Below are 25,923 nucleotides of genomic sequence, written 5' to 3'. Positions count from 1 at the left end.
TAATCCCAGTGGCCATACTTTAATCACTCATTCACTGCTAAATCTTCAAACTGTGTTCAAGTATGGCAAACGCCAACCTATAATGAATCCAGCTGTTTCTGTACCTCATTCCTGATTTCTGTACATCATATTCCTTTTTTTGTCTATAATTTTTTTCTGACTATGAGACATTTCTGCAGTCTCTCTGAATCCACTGTGATTCTGGGGGATGTCCAATTCATGAATGGTTCATTCCTCAATTAAACTCCTTTAAATTTAATTCAGCTGAAGTTTTTCTTTTAACAGCACAAACATTGGTGCCTAGGTGCTTGTTTCTGGACAGGTCTCACTATTAACCTATGATGTGTGCCCAAAACTATGACAGATTGCATAATTAGTCAGTTCCCCACACCTCCTTACATCCATGTCCTTTGCCATGTGACTGAAGTTTCTCTACTAAAGGGGCAGAGTGGCTGGGTGTGGTGACTCATTCCTGTAATCCCAACACTTCGAGAGGCCAAGTTGAGAGGATTGACCCCAGAAGTTTGAGACCGGACTGGGCAACATAGTGAGACCTCATATCTACAGAAAATACAACAATTAGCCAGGCATGGTGGCATGCAGCTGTAGTCCCAGCTACTCAGGAGGCTGAGGTGGGAAGATCAATCGAGCCTAGAGGTCAAGGCTGCAGTGAACTGTGACCATGCCACTGTGCTCCAGCCTGGGCAATAGGGTGAGACCCCCTACAAGGGTAGGGGGAGGGTCAGAAAAATGTTCCCACTCTCAAATTTGGATTTGGCCATGTGACTTGCCTTGGCCAATAGAAGAAGTTGAAAATAGTGTGTTAGTTCTATGGCTAAGCCTTAAGAAGCCTCATGCGTATTTGACTGCAGAACTCAGCTGAGCCACTCCAGTCAAGGACAACCTGGATTAACTGAGCTTCAGCAAATCCACACACATTTGAATGAGCCTGTTGGAAATCATCAGAGCCTTGCTACTGAACCTAGCGAAGATCAGCAACCCTTAGTCAACTAATGCCTCCTTAGCAAAATAGTGTTCATTGGTTTTGCCACTGATATTTAGTGGTGGTTTGTTTTACAGTATTAGTGTGGTCACTGTTAACTGGTCCATGGACTACCAATCTGTATTGAGCCTAGGCATCATGATTCGCCCTTTCCTCAAGATAATTTTGTTTTCAGGGAGTTTACAGGTCTTCCCTATCCCTGGCCTTGGTTGGGGGCTCCCCTAGCCTACCTCCTGTGGATCATTATAACTTTGATCCTTGGAACACAGGGTTGAGATCTCAGCTCCTGTTTTCCCAGAAGCACCTGGGATCCTTTTGCAAAATCATCATAGCCCCTTGCCAGAGCTTCTTTTCCCAAGGAGATAGGTAAGTTTGTGAAGGCTCAGATATCAAAAAATCCATTTATATCCTTATCCCGGAGATAATAATCTGATCAGCCAATTCTTACATAACTACCAGGTATTTTTCAGGCGATGCCTTTATAGAGCCCTGAAAGTTCCTCTGGCTAGAAAAAAGTCTCCAACAATACACTGTGTTATTTAGACATGTCATGATGTGGCACTCTACTACACACACAGTAGTCCTTGCTTATCCGCAGTCCACTGTTTCAGTTACCTATGGTCAACCACAGTCTGAAAATAGCAAATGGGAAATTTCAGAAATTAACAATTCATAAGTTTTAGACTGCATGTCATTCTGACTAATGTGATTAAATCTCATGCCACCCAGTCCGTCCTGCTCATGGTGTAACTCATGCCTTTGTTCAGCATATCCACGCTGTACATGCTACCCATCTGTGAGTCACTTAGCAGCTCTCTCAGTTACCAGATGGAAAAACACAGTATGTATAGGGTTTGGTGCTAGCTGTGTTTCATCATTTTGTCAACTATTTTAATAAGAAACTGTCTCAATAATACAGTTGTCATTCACTGGGGGCATTTACTGGGGGGTCTTAATATATATCCTCCACAGATAAAGGGAAAACTACTGTCTAATTGTAGAGTAGTGATTTTATGAACTAGTTCTACATTTAAGAAAAATGAAGAGATTCCGCCTCTGGGGTCCCCTTCCACTCAGTGTAGAAGCTGCTTTCCTCTCCAGGATTCCATCTTTGGGTCCCCTTCCACAATCTTCGTGGAAGCTTTCTCTCATCTTTTTCTCTCTCCTTTTTCTCTTTGTCTGCCTAAATAAATCACTTTTCTGCAGAAAAAAAAAAAAAAGAAGCAGAGAAATGTTGTATGTCTTCCAAAAATTCAAACACCTAAGGAAAGACAAGTAGGATCAGAACTAAAATGTTCAAGTTCTCCATTCAGTTTGCTTGATGCTTAAACCATGTTGGGGTGTCTAAGGAATCCCAACAAATAGCTCCCCTCTTTGCCCATGTTCTGAACAAATTGACACAGGACTGGCAAATGGAAAACCGAAATATCCTTTGTTTCTGGTAGAGGCCAGGTTAGAGGATGTGGCAATCTGTTAGCCAAGGTGGCCTGCCCATGCTGAACTCCAATAAGGAAAAACCCTCCCCTAGAAGAGCAGAGAAAACGCTTTCTCTCTGTGAGCAACTTACTCCCAGTAGAAAAGAACACGGAGCTGAGCTGAGCATGCCCAGATCTATCAGTCAGGTAAGACACTCCATCTATCCTGGAAGGGTATGCAATGGAGCGGAAGAGGCCAGGAGTGAGCTCCCTTTAACAAAAGGAAATGTCATGAGTTGGGTTAAAATATTTCTACAATATACCAGATTTATTTAATGTCAATCTAAGTAAGGCTTCATTTGAAAAGTCCACATCTCACCATCCAACTTCCATAAAGCCAGATAGATATGTCTTCTCTCTCCCTGGTAACAAAGACAATAGCAATTTTTCAAGCCTTAAACTCTGAAGCACTATGAGGTAGAGTGGAATGGAATGTGTACTAAACCATCATGAAATCACAGCACCACATTTAATTATGAGTTCTGCCTCTGTATCAAATTGATCTGGCTGACACTGACACAAGGAAAACCTCAATGTGTTTCATCATTTTGTCAACTAATAAGAAACTGTCTCAATTATAATACAGTTGTCGTTTCTCATTCCATTCCCACCTTCAGATATATTATTATTATTATTATATTTTTTTCCTTTTGAGACAGAGTCTCTCTCTGTTGCCCAGGCTGGAGTGCAGTGGCATGATCTTGGCTCACTGCAACCTTTGTCTCCTGGGTTCAAGCAATTCTCCTGCCTCAGCCTCCAGAGTAGCTAGGATTACAGGTGCATGCCACCATGCCAGGCTAATTTTTGTATTTTTAGTAGAGACAGTGTTTCACCATGTTGGCCTGGCTGGTCTCAAACTCCTGACCTCAGGTGATCTGCTCACCTCTGCCTCCCAAAATCCTGGGATTCCAGGCTTGAGCCACTGCACCTGGCTGATAGTAGTATTCTGTTAATCTCAAACAAATTTATTTTCTTCTAGAAAAATTGTCTATTAGAAGAATCTGGATTGTAAATAGATTGCCATCTTAGTATATTCCCAATTCATTACCAAATCCAGCTGCTTATTAGCTTCTTGTAGTCAATGCACAATGCACAGTGAACATTTATAGAATAAGAATTCATAGATAGATTCCCCAAACTGAGGCAGCAAAGATTACTGATTGCCAAAGTCTTTTCTAAAATAAGTGGACAGCAGGAATGGTTCTCATCATATCCTGTCTCCACCATCTTGATTCATCTACAGTAAAAGGAGGGGAGGGTGTGGATGTGGAAATATGTGTATATGTGTGTGTTGATGTGCATGTGTATTTGTGTCTGTGTGTGTGTGTGTGTTTCAAATTGCATTTTTTGGCTACATCTCCAATGAGATGATTAAAGAACTTTAGCTCTTTGCAACCAGCCCAGCCAAAAGTTTGACTAGGCTTCACTTCCCCAATATGGTTCTCATTTGCTTTCAACCTTATTCATTTCTTATTATTTGTCTTTCAGAGAAAAAAAGCAGCAAGAAAAATCAACCTTGGGCTTCGTTAATTAGGCCTGCATTCTTGTTGATATATTTCAGGAAGACAACTGGTAACTCTTGCCCTACTCTCTGGAGAACCTTATAATGTGGTTCTATTCATTCATCAGGGCTCAGTGAAGCACTGGGGCCCACCCCTCTTTGGTGATCCTTAAATCCTTTTACATATGGAATTGTGGATACTGTATCAGTTTTTAAAACTAATCTTTCTTTCTGCAGAGCTTCAGCAAGCAACCACTAGGATAATGTCATAGATCTTCAGTGTTAAGAAGACAAAGAGCAAGGATTTTTATCTTACTTTGTGATTTTCATAATTAAAAAAAAAAAGAAAAAGAGTAAGCACTGGCTCTCTTACTGCCTTTACCCTGAAATACCAAGCATTCTAATTCTGATTTCCTATTTACTTGGTATGTGGGATCCTGACCCATCTTAAACGTAGTTTCATTTTTCATGATAAACAAAAATAAAGGCAGGAAACTGTGGGGATATTTTCCCAAATGTGGAACTAGATAGAGTCAGGAAAAGAAGTCATGTATGTGCCTTCTCATCTCTTTCCTCTTCACATTTATGCCTCTGGAAAAAAGACTGACGTGGTTCAATTTATCCAAGCCCCTCTTTGTCATCTTCACCAAAATAAAATACTCAGGGTGGGATTTCCTAGGTAAGAATGGATCCTTAAAGAAAAAGTTCTCTATTTAATTATTCAGTTATTCTGCTCAAGGAAATAGTCTGGGTGTTGTAGGAACTCAGAGAAGAACTCACAATCTTTATAAAAGGAGCCCACATACAGGTCACGACAGAACAGATATGGAACAGAAAAGGAGAGGCTGAAAGGGATGGGGAGGAGAAGAGATGAAATATGCCCCTTATGATGCTGATGTCACTTGGTTTAGGTAACTCCTTCACACATCATTGCAATTCTTTTTTATTTTTTTAAGATGGAGTTTCACCATGATGGCCAGGCTGGTTTTGAACTCCTGACCTCAGGTGATCCACCCACCTCAGCCTCCCAAAGTGCTAGGATTACAGGCATGAGCCACCGCACCCGGCCACATCATTGCAATTCTAAATGACTTCTTCCCTAACAATGCAGCCAGGTGAAGCACGGTTAGGGTGAATAGCCACAGAAAGACCCCATCTCCCTGAGGGCATGTGTGGGACAGATCAAAGGTCAGTCCATCTTGCTTTGGCAGAGTGTTGGGACAGGCCTGACTAAAGTGGCCTGAGCAACTGGAAGCATAGACTTTCCATCTGCCAAGATGTCTCTTTAGGTTAGCTTGGCCCCAGAGCCTAGGAATCATTAAGGGAAAGGCAAGATGAAAAGGAAAGGTGGATTAAATTAGTTCTTTTTCACTGCCATAATTTTCTCACTGTTACAATATTTGTAAAGGCAGTTTCACCTTGATTCTCATGTTCCCTAGCATCAAGGCCAGTTTTTGGAGCCTGGACTGGGCTCTGAGGCTGCTGTTCCCTCCACTGTTCCTGCTTTACCCTTCATAAGGAAAAAACTGAACCAGTAAGAAAAGACCCAGGTCTTGGGTCAAGAGGGACTCTGAAAGCATAATATGATCCTGGGCTAGAGTGGCCTGTCTGGAAAAATCCTTCTGAAGATGCTTGTCTTACCCCACCTGGCTCCAACTACCCTACCTCTAGCCACGTGCTAGTTTAAGAGCTTCGAGACCCATGTCATCGTGTCGTTGTTTAGCCTGCCAGAAAAACATGATCAGCAGCTTCACTTTTGTTGTTTTTTGTTTTTGTTTTGTTTTGTTTTTGAGACAGGGTCTTGCTCTATCACCCAGGCTGAAGTTCTATGGCATGAACATGGCTCACTGCAGGCTTGACCTCCCAGGCTCAATCTATCTACCCACCTCAGTCTCCCAAGTAGCTGGAACTACAGGGGTGAACCACCACAGTGAGTTAATTTTTATTTTTGTTTTTTATAGAGACGAGATCTTGCCATGCTGCCCAGGCTGGTCTTGAACTCCGGGATGCAAGCAATTCTTCCAACTTAGCCTCCTGAGGTGGTAGGATTACAGCATAAGCCACCATGCCTGGCCTCAGCCCCACTTTGGAAAAGAAGCCTACGGATCTACATGTTTATTTTGTGGTTGAATTATAACCTGACTTACATGGATGTCAAGGCTAGTTATTACCTTGTATAACAAGAAGTCCTAGGTTATAGTGTCAGGTTTCCTTTGACTTTGGCTAAAGGCAGCCTGACTGATACAGTAAGGCACTAGGTGTGAGTGTGAAATAAAAAGAAATGAATATGGTAGAATATTGGTTCTCAGTGAGTATAAAATCCATGGCAAAAAGCAGAGAAGTACATTAAAACATTCTGAGAAGCATTTAAGTACAGGCATGGAGAAAGCAGAGTAGGGGCAGACAGAGTATAGTGTTGGTTATAACAGCCCTCAGTGACATCACCAAGGGCTGGGTGTCACTCTGTCTTTTTCCTCTGCTGTCCTCAGCATGCAGGCTCTCAACCCCAGCAAGCTCTCTTCACAGTCATGAGCCTGCTCTTACCTGTAGACCTGGCAGTCTCCAGGGGTGGCCCTTTGTAGGAACAAGATCTTTCGCAGAAGCTCCCAGGCAGACATCCCCTTCTATTCATTGGTAGAACAGACTACCATGCCCCTCCCTCAACCAAGCACAATAGGAAATGGGTTTCCCATGATGAAGACTGATCAGCTTTTACCCCTGAGTAATGGGATCAACTTTTCTAAGCAGACACCTGAGTAACAGGATCAACTTTTTCAAACACATGGTTCAGTGGAAGAAGGTGAACACCTGAAAAAAATTGGGATTCTACTACCTAGGAAGAAGTTGGAGAAGGAAGGGGATTGTGGTATAAATTTGGTGTGTGGAACCTATAGTATCTAATAAAATAACACATGATAGCAGTGTCTATTGAATTTCACCTCACCTTAGATTGGGTTATTTCATCAGTTCTAGAAACAGAGTATTGAGAACATGGGATCTGGGTCAGAAAGGCTTTGTTGGTGAAGAAAACATGTAGGAATGGATGAGAGCCTGAGGACTCACCCAGCCGAAGAGCCAATGGGGTGTGAAATCTCAGTAGGGAAGAGCGGAAAGCCAACCCGGCAATGCATCTGTATGCCAAGCACTGGATTAGGATATCCATACACATTATCCCATTGAATCTTCATAAGAACCCTTCCTTCAAAGATACAGAGTACTATTCTCCTACTACAAATGAAGAAATCAAGGCTCAGGTGGCTTACAAGGGTCACATAGCTAGTGAGTAGCAGAGAGAATTATGTTGGCTGCTGAAAGTGGTTGCCACTTTCTCTATAAGGTCCAAGTTTCTAAGGAATCACAGAAATGCAGACCTCAGCCAAACAAATACGCTGTTGTTAGCCGAGACTTTGGTTCCCCAGCCTCTATGAAGTTTCCTGTCAAGGTGGGACACTGATGAGCAGTGAGATTTTAGGGGGGTAGGAAGATTGTAGTGTTAGAAATGGAAAAGGTAAAAGCAAATTTACAAAACCCAATTGGCTAAAAACAGGGTAGCTAAAACTCAGTTTTGTGAAATAATTCATTTGCTGAATGATCAATTTTCCAAACCAGCAATGACTAAATTCTGGTTGATGTTAGCTGTTTCTAGAGTTTGTGGCAATTCATGTTGTTTGTGACACTTTCAACAGACTTTGGAGAACTTTTCTACCTTTGGTTTCTCAGAGGCTTGGCCACAGCCAGAGGAACTAAGTACCGTAGAAGAATTCTGCATATGAGAGAGCTTTGTACCTGTAATCCTTGATGGAAGAACGGCACCCATTTTCAGAGATGTTTGAGTGCACGGCTTAGGGAAGGATTCCAAGAAGCAGTGAGGAGTGGCCATGCAGGCAGCCACCGAAGCTGAATCAGCCAGAACACGTGTGGCAGCCCCTACAGGCAACCCAGGGCTAGATGCTGAAGAATCCTATAAGTCAAGTTAGTGAGTTTGAAATTCCCAGGAGGTGCTGAGGAATCATTGAGCGCTATAGTGCCGAGAGTGTAGACGTTACCTGCAATAGTGCCTGGCACACAAGAGGCACCCAGTACGTGCTCATTGAATGAATAGCTTATCCTGAGATGCTCCATGTTCTTCTGCTTCAACATAAATAGCAAGGCTGGAAGCATCCTCGTCTTTGAAGCAGAAGGCTATTACACTGATAGTAGTTCTGCTCTCATTAGGTAGAGGCCACAGCTGTATCTTTTGTATCAGGGCATAAGACTGCTAACAGTTGTTATATTATTAGTATTTAATTGTCATCATCACTATTATTTGATAAGTAGCCATCCTACAAAGTAGTGCCTGGAAAGGGCTGGGACCCTAATTCAGAGACTCGTGTCTCAAAACCATCCTCTGCTCCTACTATTTAAAACCTCATGGCGGGGGAACTCGTTATTATATAAAAATTAAGGTATTCAAGGAGTTATATAAAACAATGCATATTATAATCTCAGTTTTATCACCTTCTTCCCCAATCATTTCTTTTTCTTTTTCTTTTTTTTTTTTTTTTGAGACAGAGTTTCGCTGTTGTTACCCCAGGTTGGAGTGCAATGGCGCGATCTCGGCTCACTGCAACCTCTGCCTCCTGGGTTCAGGCAATTCTCCTGCCTCAGCCTCCTGAGTAGCTGGGACTACAGGCACGCACCACCGTGCCCAGCTATTTTTTGTATTTTTAGTAGAGACGGGGTTTCACCATGTTGACCAGGATGGTCTTGATCTGTTGACCTCGTGATCCACCCGCCTCGGCCTCCCAAAGTGCTAGGATTACAGGCGTGAGCCACCGCGCCCGGCCCCCATAAATCATTTCTTGATTGAGGTACTAAGAACGAGAGTATGAGAACGTTTAAATTGTGTTTAATTTCATTGAGTTTGAACACTTGACCAAAAGTGAGAACTGAGGTTGGCACCTTCCTGGCTACGTGATCTTGAGTGAGCTTCTTATCCTTTCTGGGCTTCTGCTTCCTCAGCTGTAAATCCCACAGCACCTACCACAGGATGTTGTTCTTGAGGTCAAATGATACTATGCATGTGGTGTTTGAACGAGGTGCTCCTACTCTGACCACACTAATGGGTTCTCTCCCTGACCACCTTGTATATTTTTTGGAATAAGTGTGGTCCAGCTGCCTTGCTTATTCTCTAAAATAAGTATAATTCAAAAGGAAATTACGTATGAGAAACATTATATCAGCAGACTTCCATGGTCTTCAAAAATTCTGATGCCCAAATATCAGCCTTCTTTGTGTCCTCCACCTCACTCATGGGCTGAAGAGGTGGGCCCATGTGTTCTCATGGTTCAACTCCCACCAGCTGCAGCTTCCTTATAGCACAGGGCCTTCTGCACCAGCCATCCTGGCTCTTGGCTGCCCCGCTACACCCACCTTTCCCCCAGGCTGGGCCCTTCTTCCTCTTTCTCCCCTGCACTAATTGCCACCAGCTCTTTTGCTGTGTGCTTGCCCTTGCCTTTGACCTTGAAATCCACAGACCTAATGGAGGGGACAGGCCTTGATAGCCTCAATCACCTTCCTTTGGTCACTTCCTTCTTTCCTTCTCTGGCACTTACATCTTGACTTTCTTCCTTTTTGATGGGAAGAGACTCTTTTTCTTTCTTTTTCCTTCCTTCCTTTCTTCCTCCTTTCTTCCTTTTTTCCTGAGATGGGGTCTTTCTATGTTACCCAGGCTAGTTTCAAACTCTTGGACTCAAGCGATTCACCATCTTGGCCTCCCAAAGTGCTGGGATTACAGGCATGAGCCACCATAACCAGATAGAAGAGACTCTTTTTAATCTTTACTGTCTTAGAAAACCCCTGGTCCAATATGGAACCCATCTCATCCTCTTATGGCAAATTCTCCTCCCCTTATTGTCCACCCATCCATTCCCGATAACGACAGCTTCCAGTTTCAGGTGCAACTTTAGCCACGTCTCAGAAACTCTGGCGCTCATTTCCATATACAGATGCTCCTCCGTCTACAATGGGGTTAGCCCTAGCTTACCTTAAACATGCTCAGAACACTTACATTATTAGCCTATAGTAGGCAAAATCATCGAACACAAGCTGTTTTATAATGAATGGTTGAATGTTTCATGTAATTTGTTGAATGCTGTACTGAAAGTGAAAAACAGAATGATAGTATCGGTATGCAAAGCATAGTTTCTACTGAGTGCATATGGCACAATGAGAAGCCATAGGAATGTAAAGCTGTTTCTCCAGTTCACTGACACAACAACCTTAACGCTGGTTCCCGACACCACCAGTAACCGGCCTCTGCACGTTATTATAAAAATCAATAGGCCAGGTACGGTGGCTCACGCCTGTAATCCCAGCACTTTTGGAGGCCAAGGCAGGCAAATCAAGAGGTCAGGAGATCGAAACTATCCTGGCCAACATAGCGAAACCCCATCTCTACTAAAAATTAGCTGGGTGTGGTGGCATGCACCTGTAATCCCAGCTACTCGGGAGGCTGAGGCAGAAGAATTGCTTGAACCCTGGAGGTGGTGATTGCAGTGAGCCGAGTTAGCTCCACTGCACCCCAGCCTGCCAACAGAGCAAGACTATCTCAAAACAAACAAACAAACAATATACTATCCTAACTGTACTAGAAAGGTTAAAACATAGTATTCTGTGATAAAAATATGCAACTCAATATGTATATATTCACACATAAACAGACCAGAGCACATAATTGGGTCACACGCTCACATCTACTTAAAATGATTGTTTGAATTAAAAAAAATAATGCCATGCCTGTAATCCCAGAACTTTAGGAGACTGAGGCAGGAGGATCACTTGAGCCTAGGAGTCTGAGACCATGCTGGACAACAAAGTGGGACCCTTATGTCTCTCCAAAAAAAAAAATTACCCTGGCGTGGTGGCATGCATCTATAGTCCCAGCCACTCAGGAGGCTGAAGTGGGAGGATCACTTGAGCCTGGAAGGTCAAGGCTGGGTGATGGAGTAAGACCCCGTCTCAAATAAATAAATAAATAAATATCAGAAGACACTCTACACAAGAAGTGCAGGAAAATAAAACAGCAGAAACACCAGCCACTAGAATAAAACCTTGATTCAGATAAATAACAATAGGCCAGTCTGATTATTTGTATGTGATAAGACATAAAACAAAATAATCTTAATTAATGAGAAAAGGAAATGTGTTTTACATTTGGGTCAATGGAAAATGAAAAAAAGAAAGCAGCTACAGGAGGCAAGATATAAACAGAGATCAGGAATTCAGCAGAAGCTGGAACTTACGAAGTATCTTAAAAAAATGTTCATCTTCTGAGAATCCATGGAAATATGGAAAGGGAGGAATAGAAATTCCAAATTCTATGTGATATGGGAGCCAGAGTCAGTTTTCTTTCTCATATTGAAGAGAAATTGGCCCCATATGACCAGAGGACCAGGAACTCTTGGGAGGTTGAAACTGGGGTTAAAAATCACCGTCCAGGTAGTGTTGCTGTCACTGTGTGAGATTTATCAACAGAATAAACCATGTACCTGGTCCAGAGTAGGCACTTAACAAAGGCTGGTTGCCAGCCAAGTTAATATGCATTTGCTTAATGGCCCTTTTGTATAATTCAGACAAGGGGCCTACTTAATATTGAGGTTTTCGTTTTCTGTGCACCCCCATGATGGTGCTTTATCTATATTACCTAATTCTTATAACAACTCTGTAAGGCACGTATTATTATCTTTATTTCATGGGTATGAAAACTCAGATTTGGAAAGTTAAACCCAAATTTGGTCAAGCTCTTGGTAGGACGTGAATGCAACTGTTTCGTATTTGACTCTCACCCTCATCCTAGGTGGCTAGTAACAGGAATTACTCTTCCCACTTTGGTTTTGAGTCCCCTGAAGCCAGCAACAGCTATGTAACTTGCTGGATGCTATGCAGCTGGTGTGCAGCATCCACCTCCTACCTGGAAAGTCCCTGTCTTCTCAGCATGTACATCATATCTTGTGATATGCACATCAAATTTGCTTTCAGGATCTCAGAAATCAGCTGCAATCTTAGGCAAATTAAATTAAACTCTGCTACCCAAATAGGAGCACAGTAACTTTCATATCAGAGAGCACACGTTTAAATGTCACTTGGTTAATATCATTTAGCTAAGATCTGTGCTCAGTATGGGAACAATTAGCTAACAAATTGCAAATACATTCTCTGACTACTTTCGGGGATGGAATAGTGACTTGTTATGAAGCCATTCCTGGATACGATGGTGATGTGGCTCTATCATCTGCATCAAACTGCATGTTGATTTTGACCCTGCACGGTGGGCTGAGCTGCTCTGCCTTCCTTGCTCATTGCTCTTTGAACAATCTTCCCAAATTTGCATGCTGGGCTGAAGGTCCAGTGAGTGAAAAACCCTTCTCCTGTCAGGGTCATTCAAGGGTGAAGCATCTCCTGAAAGGCAGAAGACCCTGTGAAATTCGTTTATAGAAACCAGTTTGATGGTTGTACGTGCTCTCTAATCAGTGGTGTATGCTACTAGAATGAAGCCTAAGTGACGTAAAATAACTAGAACTTGTATACTTTGAAGGTAGGAATGTAAAATGGGACTACTTTTTCTTACAGTTAAAAATACATCTGCCTTGCTTTACTCACCAACTTTACTATGAAGACTTTAACAGTAATAAAATATAGTCACAAAAAATTGTGTAAGAATATTCACAGTGGTTTTATTCATAATGGCCCCCCAAACTGGAAACCATTTGAATGCCCACCAACAGATGAATGGATAAAACCAATGTGTATTAGATTCATATGGTAGAACAGTGCTGAGCAATGGGAAATACAGTGAAGGACTCAGGTAAACAAAACACAGATGACTCTCAAAAGCATGTTGAGGAAAGGAGTCATAAATACATACATGCATACATGCATATTTAATTGATCCCAATAATTTGAAATTGTAGAGCAATAATTTGAAATTCTATGTGATAATGAGAGAAGTCAGAACAGTGAATGCCTTCGTGAGTGAAACAGCATTGCCTGGGAAAAGACAAGGAAACTTTCTGTGATGATGAAAATGTTCAGTTATCTTGAGTATGGTGGTAGTGATGCCTGTCTTGCCAAAACTTGAAGAACCGTGCACTTAAAATGGATTTATTTTACGGTGTGTAAATTATATTCCAATTTAAATGAAACCTAAGATGATTTCAGCTATTGGAAGATCAGAGCTGTGTTCTGTTTCCACTCCTGCCTTCTCTTCTACTTCTTTCTTTTATGCTTCAAGCCTTAAATTCCACCCGTGCAGCAAGCGTTTGCCTGGGCATCCAGGCATTTCCACACATCTGATATCTGGGCGGAGGTTTCCAGACCTCAATTCTTGACTTCTGTGCACCCGCAGGCTCAACACAGGATGGAAGCTGCTATGGCGTAGGGCTTGCACCCTCCGAAGCCACAGCCTGAGCTGGACCTTGGCCTCTTTCATCCACTGCTGGAGCAGCTGAAACACAGAGCACCAAGTCCCCAGGCTACACACAGCATAGGGACCCTGGGCCCCACCCATGAAACCACTTTTTCCTCCTGGGCTTCAGGGCTTGTGCTGGGAGGGGCTGCAGTGACGGTGTCTGATGTGGACTGGAGACATTTTCCCCGTGGTCTGCTGGGAGGGGCTGCCGTGAAGGTGTCTGACGTGGACTGGAGATATTTTCCCCGCGGTCTGCTGGGAGGAGCTGCCGTGAAGGTGTCTGACATGGCCGACCATGGGGAAAATGTCTCTAAGCCAAGTCAGACCACATTTTCCCTGTGGTCTTGGGGATTAGCATTAGGATCCTTGCTACTTATGCAACAAGGCTCCTGGCCTCAAGGACTCAAAGTCCTGGAAAAGCCACACCGTAATGACAAATTGCAAGACCGTGTGACAATGACAAGTTTCTCTCTCTCTCCCTCTCTCTCTCTCACACACATACATGCGTGCACACGTGCACACACACACACGTGCACACACACACACACAGAGCCAGCTCTGCACACAGGCACTGAGGAAGGCTTCATGGATGAAGAAACACATCACCTGAGTCCTAAGGACGAGGAGTCCTAAGAATGTTCCAGAATGAAGGAACAGAGAGTACAAAGCAGAGGCTTTTAAAAAAATGGATTTTGATGTAGGCAGAGCAAAAGTCTTCCAGTGGGCTATTAGAACTTTCCTGAAGACTTGGATAGTCTTGAAGAGTTTCTCACCAGCTTAACCACTGGCTTCTTACTCCCTGCAAGCTCTTGGTTCAGCAGGCCTGCGGCCTTAGCTAAATAGCCATACCTCAGTTCACGTAACAGCAGGACCTGTGGACTCAGTTTCAGACCTAGGGACTAGGGCTGGTAGAAGAAAATAGAGTTCAATTTATGTGAAAGGGCCAGCTGAAACACCTGTCTATTCTGGCAGTATTCCTTGGTCACCCTAGCCGGAAGCCATCTTACCCTGTTCTGGTCTCCTATTGGCAGCACTGTGTAGCATTAATTAAAAGCACCATAGTTAAGTGTGGACTATGGGGCCAGAATGCCTGGTTTTGAATTCCAGAATGCCTGGCTTCTGCTTCCGTATCTGAAAACAGAGATAATAATTATCCCTACCTAATGAGTGAAGAACTACCAAACCCTTAAAACTGCCTATCACATAGTAAATGCTCTATAAGTGTTATTAGTTATTATTATTGAAGATAATGCAACCATTCATTGAGCATTTACTGGTACTAAGTGGCATGCTAGACCTTTTACATACCTTATCATTGCTCAGCACACAGTGCTGAGTGTCTGAGCACAGAGGATGTCACAATATTAGGTGACTTTAGGGAAGACATTTCTGCTTTCTCAGTAGAAGAAACATTCTCTCCTGCTGAAGCCATCGGACATAGAAGTTGTGTTTGATCCTGGATCAACATAAACCCCTTGAAGAATATAAACTGTCTCCAAGATGCCAGTGACTCTCACATCAACAGGCTGTTGAGAGTGGATCCCACAGCATGTCACACATAGGCACCCATGTCCTTGACCCCAGACACCCAGCAGATCCAGAAATCCTGATCATTTTACTTTTACCCAGCAACTGACTTTCTCCATGATCTTGGGAAGGTCTGTAATCTCAGCTCTTGCTATCTATCTCATCTCCACATCCAGAAACCCCATCTTCTTCCTGTCAAATCTGATGTAGGAAGCTCAGGAGCTAGAGGGACACACTTCCTTCCTACTTTAGACCCTATAAAGCCAGACAAACAATGCAATCCCATGACAGAAGTCACTGGCCTTGGGCCAAGGTCTCCAGCAGGCCCACCTTCAGCCTTTCTTTCCATATCTTTCTGTATCTCACTCTGCACAGCTGCCCCCATCCACTATGTAGCCATTACAAAGGGCTCGTAACCTATAAGGGGCTTGGTGGCTGCAGAAATATGCAAACAGTCTTTAGTTTGACTTAGCCATCTATGACTGGTTTGGCTTCAGTTTGCAACAACCCAGGGTTGCATTAATTACTTTTAATAACAAAACCACAGTTACTTTTGCCCCAACCTAATATTAACTTGACCACGGCACCAAAGCGTTCATCTTTAACCCTGAACGGCTTGAGCAGAGACTGCAAAGTCCAGGGCTCATCCTGACTTCCAGAATCGCCTCAAGCAAAATGGATGGCTGGATTAGGACAGGGCCACAGTGATCAGAAGGACCTAGCATGCTTTTAATCTCCTCCATCATGAAGAATTTTGGCAGTCTATTCTACTGTGAAACTGTATTTGCTTTCTAGGAGACTGGGTCATGACAGCTCAAGAATGACCCGACATTTCTCTTCATCTGAAATAAGCAGGCCTATTGCTCAGTGGATACCCATGACCACCTGAATAAAATCAATTATTTTCATAACTTTATCTTGAAACATTCTCCAAGCCTGATGGTGGGTCCAAAGCTGGGCTGTCTTATCCATGGACCCATTCCCTGGAATTCAAGAGGTGCTGCAAAAATGTCATCTCACATAGCTCTACCTGTGGCCCTGTATCCCCTATTTGAGATTAATTCACTTTGGTGCAAACATTAGAGTCTGATATTAGAGTGTGTTACCTTGAAGAGAAGATATTCTTTAACTCAGTGCAATGATCAGATTTAAAATGTCTCCAAGAGGGCCATTGTTTCAAACTTGAGAATCTCCTGTGAGAACCTCTACTGTTCTACCTACTGCCAACACCTTTTAAGTATTAACTTGCTTACTTTTCATTGCAGTGCGGGAGGTGTTATGAGAACACTGAGGCGCAGAGACTTTAAGTAACATGTGGAGGTGAGTGAGTAGCTGCAGTTTGGAGTTGGAGCACCATGTTCCAGGGTATGCTCATCACCACGCTTCCTTCTTGGAAGGGAGAGACAGATTCCAAGTCTGGAAGACAGCGAGGGATGGTCTGGATCACGGGACTGCGAGCAGGCCCGGGGATGTGAGAGCTGACTGAGGACATGGCCTCGAGGCTGATTATGGAGGGTGTCAAAATTGCTATGGAAAAGAAATTTCCAGAACCCGGATTATGGCTGCCTTTGAAAGCATTTTTGAGGTAATGCTGTCCTCTAGTGGCTAGATAGCAGGTAGCGATTACCCTCCAAATAGCCAATGAGCCCTGACGGGGGATGGTATGACAAGTCAGCGGGAAACTCATTATTCTGCACTCTAAGTACAGATTTTAAAGGACTGGCAAACCCCATTACTATGGTCATCGGTACAGCTCAGGGTTTCTGCCTGCCTCTGTGTGTTAGCTACAGGCTGGATTCAAATCCCAATTCTGCTCATGACTGCTGAAAGGCTTTGGGCACGTTCATTAATCTCATTGTCTCTTCTGAAAAAGAGACAATCTTGAAAAGATCTGACTTTCTGTGAAGATGAAATGAAGTGATACATGTAGTGTGTGTCTGGAGTAAGCACATCGCACATGTGAGCTGTGGCAATACTGAGGAGCGTTGCAAGGGACCTGCAACTAAGGAGTGGAGATGAAGGGACCTGGAGAAAGTAGAGACCGTACTGGGACCCCATAGAACCGTTCTGGAGAAATTCATTCTGTTTTTTCATGCACTTTTAAGTTAGCTTTTCCTGACATTTCTTCCACATTCCTGAATAATTTTCCACTCAAACATTTCACTGGTTCTCCCTGCTTCCCGGATTAATCTAGATATAATTAAATTCCCTAGGACAGTTTTGTGGGCAGGGAGGACTCTACACTGTGCAGCCTTCAAATTCCCAAAGGTCAGACTGTCCCGGTCTGTGTCCCCACTGCTATCCCACCCGCGGGCTCCCAGGCTGTGCTTCCTCTCTTCTCCCACCCCAAACCCATCTCCACAACCAAGCCCCTCCTCCAACACGGGGACTTTGGTAATTTCCTACCTGAAATCACCTACTCCCTACCTCTGACAATCTGTGGTGAGCAGAGGACAACGTAAAGTTTGAGAGAAAAGAAACCATTTGTTCACTTTGAAGTTTAATTTTGTAATAAAACTTTACTTAATTTTGAAGTAAATTTGCAAAGCCAGCAAAATTCTTTCAAAGTCAGCCTTGCTCTGGCCTAGTTGCTTATTTACTGCCGAGCAGGATGTTTTCATTAAAAGATTAACTTGGAGCCTTCAGCCTCTTCTTTAGCATGAACTGTGGGTAGTGACGTGATGTGTTTCCTAACACCTCCAGCAGTGAGCCAGGCTTTGAGTGGCTGCCTCTAAACACCTCTTTCCCTGAGGACTGGGAGATGTCAGAATCAGGTTTGTCACTGAGCGCGTTCTGTGTGCTTGGAACTGAGAAAGGAGATGAAGTGGCAGGTAGGGTGGGAATGGTGGATATTATGGAAGCCAACTGTGAGTATGCAAGGCAAGGACCTTGGCAAAGACGGTCCTAGGGAGACAGGTGTTAGGGAACTCGGGGAGGCATGGGCAAAGGAAGACTTTGTTTCAAAATCATACCAGGTTAAGTCTAGGAAGTTAAGTCTTAGAATTGTATGGTGAAATATGTGTGGGTGTCTGTAGGAGGAAAAATTTTTTTTGTCTTTAACAAAAAAAATTTGTTAAAATGTTTCTACTTGACAGCGTTCTGAAAACCTAAAAGGTACAGCCATTGCCTTCAGAGATATATTTAGTATTTTGACCACTGCTTCCTGGCCACAGGCAGAGGAAAACAGTGACATGGCTACAGTGCCTAAAAAAGTAAAGAAGTTAATATGTCCCAAACAGTGTAGTTCCTTTGAGCAATAAGCTTGTTTGGAACAAATAGGTTACAAAGTCCCTCTAATGAAGAGTCTCTGGGATGGCGATTGGGTTACGTTGGATCTACAGATCAACCTGGGAAGAACTGCTGAAGAACACTAGTGAAGACAAGGAAGTACTGGAATAAAGATAGACAATAGATCAATGGAACAGAATAGAAAGTCTATTAGCAGTAAGAAAATCCCCAAAGCTTTTATTCTTAACTACCACTATATTCTGCATTTCACAAGATCCTTTGATTTTCACAAGATTCCTATGAGATAGATAGTAACAGCCTAATTTAAAGATAGGTGAGAATTGGAGTTTGTCTAGAATAGATTGAGCACAACATCATTTGTGGGATATAATTTGAGAAGTAATGGGAATATTGTCAAATTCCCAGGTAACTCTCCCCACAAAGGGACTCCTGTTATACTCTAAATGGTATCACCTGTCAAATAATCAGCTATTAAAGTCTGTCTTCTTCTACTGTAAGCTTCTTGAGAGCAGAGTCTGATGAGATAAATATTTTGGGTTTTTTTACCCCAAATCTCTCGTGTTCAACATAATGCGCTGATATATTATGTTAGATTAGGCTATGTTATAGTAAGGAAAAAACCTTGAAAACCTAGTGAGATAACACATAAATATTTATTCCTTCCTCATACAATGTCAGCTCATCTCCAGGGCTACTCCTTTCCAAATGGCAATTTGGGGATCCAAGTGGTCTTTCTCTTACAGCTCTGCCGTCCAGAGGACGGAGGATCACTGCAGAGAAGGAAACAAAGCCGAAAGTCACATACCAGCTCTTCAGTCCTTGGCCTAGAATAATGACAGTGGCTATTATTAGAAACGGGTCTGCAGAGTGACTCCCTATTGGGCTAATAGGTCTTGTCTTGAAAGATGGACAGAGATTTGCATAATCAGATGTTGTGTAATTGCTTTTCTTTTCTTTAAATCGCAGCATGTTAGTGGGCGCATGCTCTGCGTGGCTGTGTATGCTTCTTTGATGCTGACGATTTTTTGTTTCTGAGTGACTTAAGGCCAAGTTTCTAGCTAGTTTTGACCACTAATGATAAAATATCTGCCTTTGTGTCTAATAAGCGAGTAAAATTCTTATTTCTAACTTTCAAGGTAATCATGGATCTCTGATCAGTGATTAATCGGTTCTAATACACTCTTGTGGCTCCTGTGCGTCTAAAACTTATTTTTCTTCTCTTTTTTAATTTGGGCGTTGAGGACTTAGTATGGTAAAAGCAGTAACTGAGCTATCTTTGACTTAGGGATAAGAATAGAAAGACTTTTACATTCTATCATTACTAATATCTTACCCCTAAGTCAAACGTATCAATTAGTTTGGTGATCACATTAGGACTAATCTTACTGTCCTTGGAGGTGGTGGGCTTCTGATCTTGGTTGCAACCATTTTGGGGTCTTCTTCTTTTAGCACTAATTCATTGGGACAGAGTAATCCAGTCTTGCGCTCCTAGTGGTGACTGCTCTGAGAGAGAGGACAGTGGGCTTTCCATCTGACTAAGGAAAGCCGCTAGCATTGCCTTAGTTGAGAGTGGGGCTTGGGGCTGGCCTCTTGAAGTTTCCTTTCTGATCGCTTGTTTTTATCAAATCTGGACTTGCACTGATTTGCTTAATGTTCTCTCTTCTCACATTGGGGGCATACAGAAGGGTGTTCTTTCTCTGAGTTACTTTGGTCTTTACTATTGGGGCATTCCTTCTTCATATAACTTGGCTCTCTGCATAATAAACAATTCGGGTTTTCTCCTTTTTCATTTTAGGAGGCCTTAATGCCATAGCCGATATTTTGGCTTCATGTTTCTTAGTTCCTACCTGTTGGCAGGCTTGTATTAGTTCCTTGGCAGTAGCTGCCTTTCCTCTGATTGCCTGCATGGCTTGCTGGCAATCCACCTTAGTGTTTTCATAAGCTAATTGCAACAGTAGCATATCAGCACACTGGGCATGACTAATTTGTTTTTTAATTGCCGGGGTTAACTGATTAATAAACTCAACAAATGGCTCCTGAGGCCTTGGTCGAATATTTATAAAGGATCTTCGTTGAACTTCACTTTGGGGAATTCAGTCTTAAGCATCAAGAGAGCACAAAGACACTTGTGCAGAGTCTTGGGGAACAAAATTTATTTGTTGTCATAGTTGGCATAGGAACCCCTCTTCTGGAGCATAGCAGCTGTTATGTCTTGCCTGGCCGCTTGATTCTGGTTGGCTTGTAGTTCGCACAAGTTACCACATTCTGCCTTCTAGAGGAGGAATTGACTGGGCTCTAAAGTTGTTTTAGCTAGTATTGACTGGTCTTACGGAGTCACACAGCAGTTGTCTGCTATGGCCTCAGTTAATCTTTTCAAAAATGGGTTGGTGGCTCCATTCTCTCTCATGTTTCTTCTTATCTCTTTATAAGCGTCAAAAGAAATGGATTCATGTCCTGGATTGCCTTGTCGATCTTGCGTTACTGGCCAGGCTAAGAGCTCCTCTTCTAGCACCAATGGCCTGAGACAGGGTCCTATAGCTGTAGCGTATCTTTTGTCTTTTTTCTAATTTATTGGAGGAGGGGGCTCAGGGAGAATTTCTGTCTCCTCTGTGGCACTTTTACTCCGTAACAGTGGGACTGAGGGAGACAGAGAAGGCAGTAAGATAGGTGATGGCTCCTTCTCTCTTTCTTTCTTTTTTTTTTTTCTTGAGATGGAGTTTCGCTCTTGTTACTCAGGCTGGAGTGCAATGGCACGATCTCGGCTCACCGCAACCTCTGCCTCCTGGGTTCAAGCAATTCTCCTGCCTCAGCCTCCCAAGTAGCTGGGACTACAGGCATGTGCCACCATGCCCAGCTAATTTTTGTATTTTTAGTAGAGATGGGGTTTCACTATGTTGACCAGGATGGTCTCGATCTCTTGACCTCATGATCCACCTGCCTTGGCCTCCCAAAGTGCTGGGATTATAGGCGTGAGCCACCGTGCCGGGACTCCCTTCCCTTTTTAGGGTCTGCTGTGTACAGCAGGGCCAGAGCAGCCTTGACTAAGGCCTATAACATTAGAGGTGTTACTGGGACCTGTTGCCCTTGTGCATAATGCTATTTAAGATTATCCAGGACTTGAACTCAGACCCGGAACAAGTAAACTTAAACATTTATAGAACTCTCCACTTCAAATACACAAAAACGTACATTCTTATCAGTACCACATCACACCTATTCCAAAAGTGACTATATAATTGGAAGTAAATCAGTACTCAATAATTGCATAGCATTTCATAGGTTTAAATGAAATATTGGTTGGCTGCTTGTTTGTTATTTTCTTCCCTTATTCCTTCCTGTCTCCATTGTTAAGCACAATTATTGGCATAAAAGAGGTTTTCAATACTCATTTCTAGACTGCATTCTAGCCTGGGCAATAAAGTAGTACTCCCGTTCTGTCTCCCTCTTTCTCTTCCTTTTTCTTGCTCTCCTTCATTTTTTTTTCTTTCTCTCTTTCTTTCTTCCTTTTAAAAAACAAAACAAAACAAGGCTGGGCATAGTGCTCACATCTATAATGCCCGTATTTTGGGAGGCCGAGGTGGGAGGATTCCTTGAACCCAGGAGTTCAAGACCAGTCTCAGCAACGTAGCAAGACCTCATCTCTACAAAAATAATTAAAAAAAAAAAAATTTCTCTTCACTTGGTCTACCTCTAGTGTGCCTTCTGCTGAGAATCATGGGTTATGGAAAACAACAGTCTGCATTAGGTCCTTTCATTGAGCCTGCGAAACTGAGGCTCAGCTAGCTTTAAGCAGCTGTTTCAATACTTTTATATACTGTTTCTGTTGTGCTGATAACTGCTGTCCTGTGGTGAAACCTTAGCCTGGACAAGGAGGGGTGATGCCCTCAAACTTGGAAATCCCGAGCAGGCACTAATGACGTCCTGACTTACTGACGGCACAGTCTCTTCACCTTCGTTTTCGAGGGTTCCTTCACGATCTGTGATCCATGGCAGCATTCCTCACTCAAGGGCACCAAGTCCTGAGCTTCACAACCAGACTCCCACTTCAAGATCTGTAACCGCAAAGTCCCCTAGCCACGCACACAAGCAAAACATCTATGTCTGCGTACTTTTGTCATCTGTCGCTCAGACAGAGTCCGCCAGTCAAACTCAGCAGCCTACAATTCCCACTCTCAGTCCATTGGCAGAAGAACTAGTCACAGAGCCCTGCCTATATTTAAGCAACAGGGAAATGTTAAGCATGTGGGGAGCAATAAATGCCTCCACCATCCTGGCTGAGAGTGCGCGTCAATAAACCTTCTCGGATAAACTAACGAGTAAATCTGACAGAGGTTTAAATTACACTATGACAGAAATACTCAAATCCTGAAGCAGCTTTCAACTTCCAGAGCCTCAGATGAAATCACACATGTCATCAACAGGAGGAATGATGAACATGGAGCTGCCTTTATTGACCATCTACTCTATACAAGGCACTGTTCTAGAAATCTTATAAGGGCCATTGTGTTTAGTCCTCTGGTGGCCATTAGGATGGATGTTAATATTCTCCTTTCAGAAATACATTTTGCATGTTGTGAGCAAGCAGTAGAGCTGAGATTTCAGCCTCTATTTGCCAAGTATCAAAGTTTATGATATAGTCAATCTTCTTTACTCCGCTGACTCACTCAGTCATTAGTTCCTCGGCCGCAGTTGATCCGTAGAAAGCAATGGCCTTCAGGCTGGGCGTGGTGGCTTACGCCTGTAATCCCAGCACTTTGGGAGGTCGAGGCGGGTGGATCACGAGGTCAAGAAATCGAGACCATCCTGGTCAACATGGTGAAACCCTGTCTCTACTAAAAATACAAAAAATTAGCTGGGCATGGTGGTGCGTGCCTGTAATCTCAGCTACTTGGGAGGCTGAGGCAGGAGAATTGCCTGAACCCAGGAGGCGGAGGTTGCGGTGAGCCGAAATCGCACCATTGCACTCCAGCCTGGGTAGCAAGAGTGAAACTCGGTCTCAAAAAAAAAGAAAAAAAAAAAAAAAAAAGAAGGCAATGGCCTTCAGAAACAAAATCTGGGTAGTTGCCATAGGCAGAGACGCCACGAGGAAGGCAAAGAAAGACAAAGCTGCACTCCACAGCTGGGCTCTTCCATCCCCAGCTGCTCTGCCCTTTCTCCTCTTTCTCCTGCTACCGCCCAGTGATTGCCACTGTGAGAAGAGGTACACCTGCAAGACCTGAAGTCAGTCGTAGAGGACGGGGCAGAGCGCAGGGCCTGTTTTGGAGCTAGCTCTGTGTTGATTCTGAGGTCTGTTTTGCACATTCTATCCTTGTTGAGCAGAGAGAGACGCAGGAGCAGTGAACTCACACTATCACATAGGACTCCTTTCCCAATGGCCCAGATTTTCTGGGCCCAAGCTCGCTCACTCTATCTAGCTCTCTGACCATTCAGAACAGAGACTTAAATGCCTCCTTCATACCACTAACACTCCATACTGGCTGAAAGACATTGGAAACAAGTCAGAAGGATTCCAGGGCAGCCTTTGCCACTTCTGTTGTGTTAGCTTGGATAATTCACATGGATTCTCTGAACTTTAATTTCTTCATCTACGACATGGGGCTCATACATATACTCTCTGGATTGTTATAAGCACCAAATGGAGTCGTGTATGGAAGAGTGCGCTGTAGACTGTTAAGACAGATTTAAACCTAAGAGGTTATCTTTTAGTGATTAGCTGAATAATGTAGTTTTTTTTAACTTTGACAGAGTTATGATCTTTTGAAGTAGGAAAGCAAAGTTGCGTATGCCCATGATATTTTAATCCTTTAAAGTCTGTGCCAACTCTGTCATTCTATAAACCATACTTGGCTGCACCCATTTTCTTCTTTCTATAGTACTTAAGAGCCAGGCCACTGGAATCATGACACATTACCAAATATGTAATATTGAACAAAGTATTTTAACCTCTTAAACTTCAGGTTTCTCACATGTGAAATGGGGATGATAATATTTGTGTTGAATATTACAACAAGGTTTAAAACAGTCATACATGTAAACCAATTTACACAGTGCATGGCACATCATGAAGCACTTGATAAATGGTTGCAATAATATCATCGTTATTATTATTCATATTAGGGAGCCATCATGCTGTCTCCAAGGCTCTTTGCATAATCAATGTATTTCCACTGTTTGAAAGAATAAGAAAATCCTCAATTTTCCAAAACACTTTATAAACATTTGGATCAATATCTCCCAGTATTCCCTAAACTATCTTCAATGCCCTATGAACAGCACACAGTTTACAGCATGGCTGAGCTCCAAAAAGAGTTTTGGAGCATTTGTTTGGAAGGCATTTGTTTGAAACTCAGAACAGATTTTCCCATAGAAGGAATGCTATTAAAATAGCGGTTGGATTCCCAGGTGACTGAAAATACCCACTTGATTCACAAAGTAGCAGAAGATTAGCATATTTGCAATGCAAATGACTATAAAGCTATGTTACTGTATTGCTAGTCAGTAACCAAAACTGAAAACTAAGAAAATTATGTAATAAATCATTTAAAAAATTTTCTTGTATATGCAGCTGATGAAGAAAAGCAGGCCTAATTAGAGGAAGAGAAAATTCAATGGAAATGTAAGTAAGAAATGTTAAGATGCCTTTGAGGGTGTTTTCAAAGGTTTTTGAAGTCCCTTCTTAGGTCAAATGGGACTTCAAAATTGTTTCACTTTGTTCTTCTTGATACAAAGGACTACAGGGCACTAATTTCATCTACCATAATGAAATTATTTTTGGTTTGCAAATAGAAAAACAAAGGAGATGAGAGAGATTAAGAAAAGAGAAGAAAGAGTAGGAAAGATTTCCCTGAAAAAGGCACTCAGTAGTTTGGAGAAATTGAGAACAGAGGAAGAGGCACATCTATGTAGTAAAATGGCTTTTGATTACCTGGTCTGAGAGCAGGAAAAACAGCGGGTGTCACAGGCCTATCCTCTCGTAAAAGGGAAATAGTGACAAGACTGGTTAAGTAGTTATCCACTGGAGCCATAAGGTGGTACCATGGGACCAGAAGTGTTCATGAAAAGAAAGGCCCCCAGGCTGGGGAGGAGCAGTGAAGGCAGGCTTCAGCACCCAGCTATTTGGTGTTGGCAAATATGTCTAAATATTGTGCTGGTTCCCTGTTCTATACTTTTTTGCCCGCAAAGTTAATGCTGTACTAGAATGTTCATATGATCTCATCTAAACAGCTCCTTGTATTTATGGGCAAAGGAAGCACAGAATATGAATACTTGAAGGACCTCAGCTCAGCTTTTAATTTCAGGTGGCTTCAAATCTATCATGGATTAAGCTAAAATATACAAAAATGTGTATTTTTTCAAATGAGGAAGCTGAAACTTGGAGCGAAGACATGTAGCCTGCCTCTGCTCAAATAAATGTCTGTAACTATCTCCCTTGAAGGAACCTGCCTCTAGACTCAACTAGAGTCTAGACTCAACTCATCTACACTGGATTTTAGCATTCCCTCAAGGATAGTGGATGAAAAGGTTAAAGCCATCACCATAGCATTGCCAACAACAGCATTGTCATGGGAGAGGCTGCAGCTAGAGGAGGCCCTGAGAATGAAACAGGGAACGGGAGAGAGGAGGGATCCCTGAGCTGCGGGAGACTAGGATAGCTATGTGCAGACGGCATGATAAAATCTAGTGTGGATGAGTTGGGTCTCTAGAAATCTTAGGTCTGTGC

At 42.9% G+C, this 25,923-nt stretch overlaps 1 protein-coding gene across 7 annotated transcripts in view; it reads left to right on the top strand.

Annotated features, from left to right (window-relative positions):
• The first annotated feature begins 17,593 nt into the window (after positions 1 to 17,593).
• The window catches only part of HAO2 (hydroxyacid oxidase 2), a 39,250-nt gene continuing 30,920 nt past the window's right edge, over positions 17,594 to 25,923 (top strand). For 2 of the 7 annotated variants that reach the window (XM_012458840.2, XM_012458841.2), the window contains exon 1: positions 17,595 to 17,728. In XM_012458840.2, coding sequence (XP_012314263.2) covers positions 17,716 to 17,728 — 13 coding nt within the window. In that variant the 5' untranslated portion in view covers positions 17,595 to 17,715. The other 5 variants (XM_012458843.3, XM_021674143.2, XM_012458846.3 and 2 more) reach the window with 5 other exon arrangements.

The sequence above is a fragment of the Aotus nancymaae genome, unplaced genomic scaffold, assembly GCF_030222135.1.
Source record: "Aotus nancymaae isolate 86718 unplaced genomic scaffold, 86718_ANA_hifiasm-v0.15.2.pri h1tg000007l, whole genome shotgun sequence".
In the NCBI taxonomy this organism is placed as follows: Eukaryota; Metazoa; Chordata; class Mammalia; order Primates; family Aotidae; genus Aotus; species Aotus nancymaae.
The sequence above is the reverse complement of the archived record's forward strand: the minus strand, read 5'-3'. Positions and strand labels throughout refer to the sequence as shown.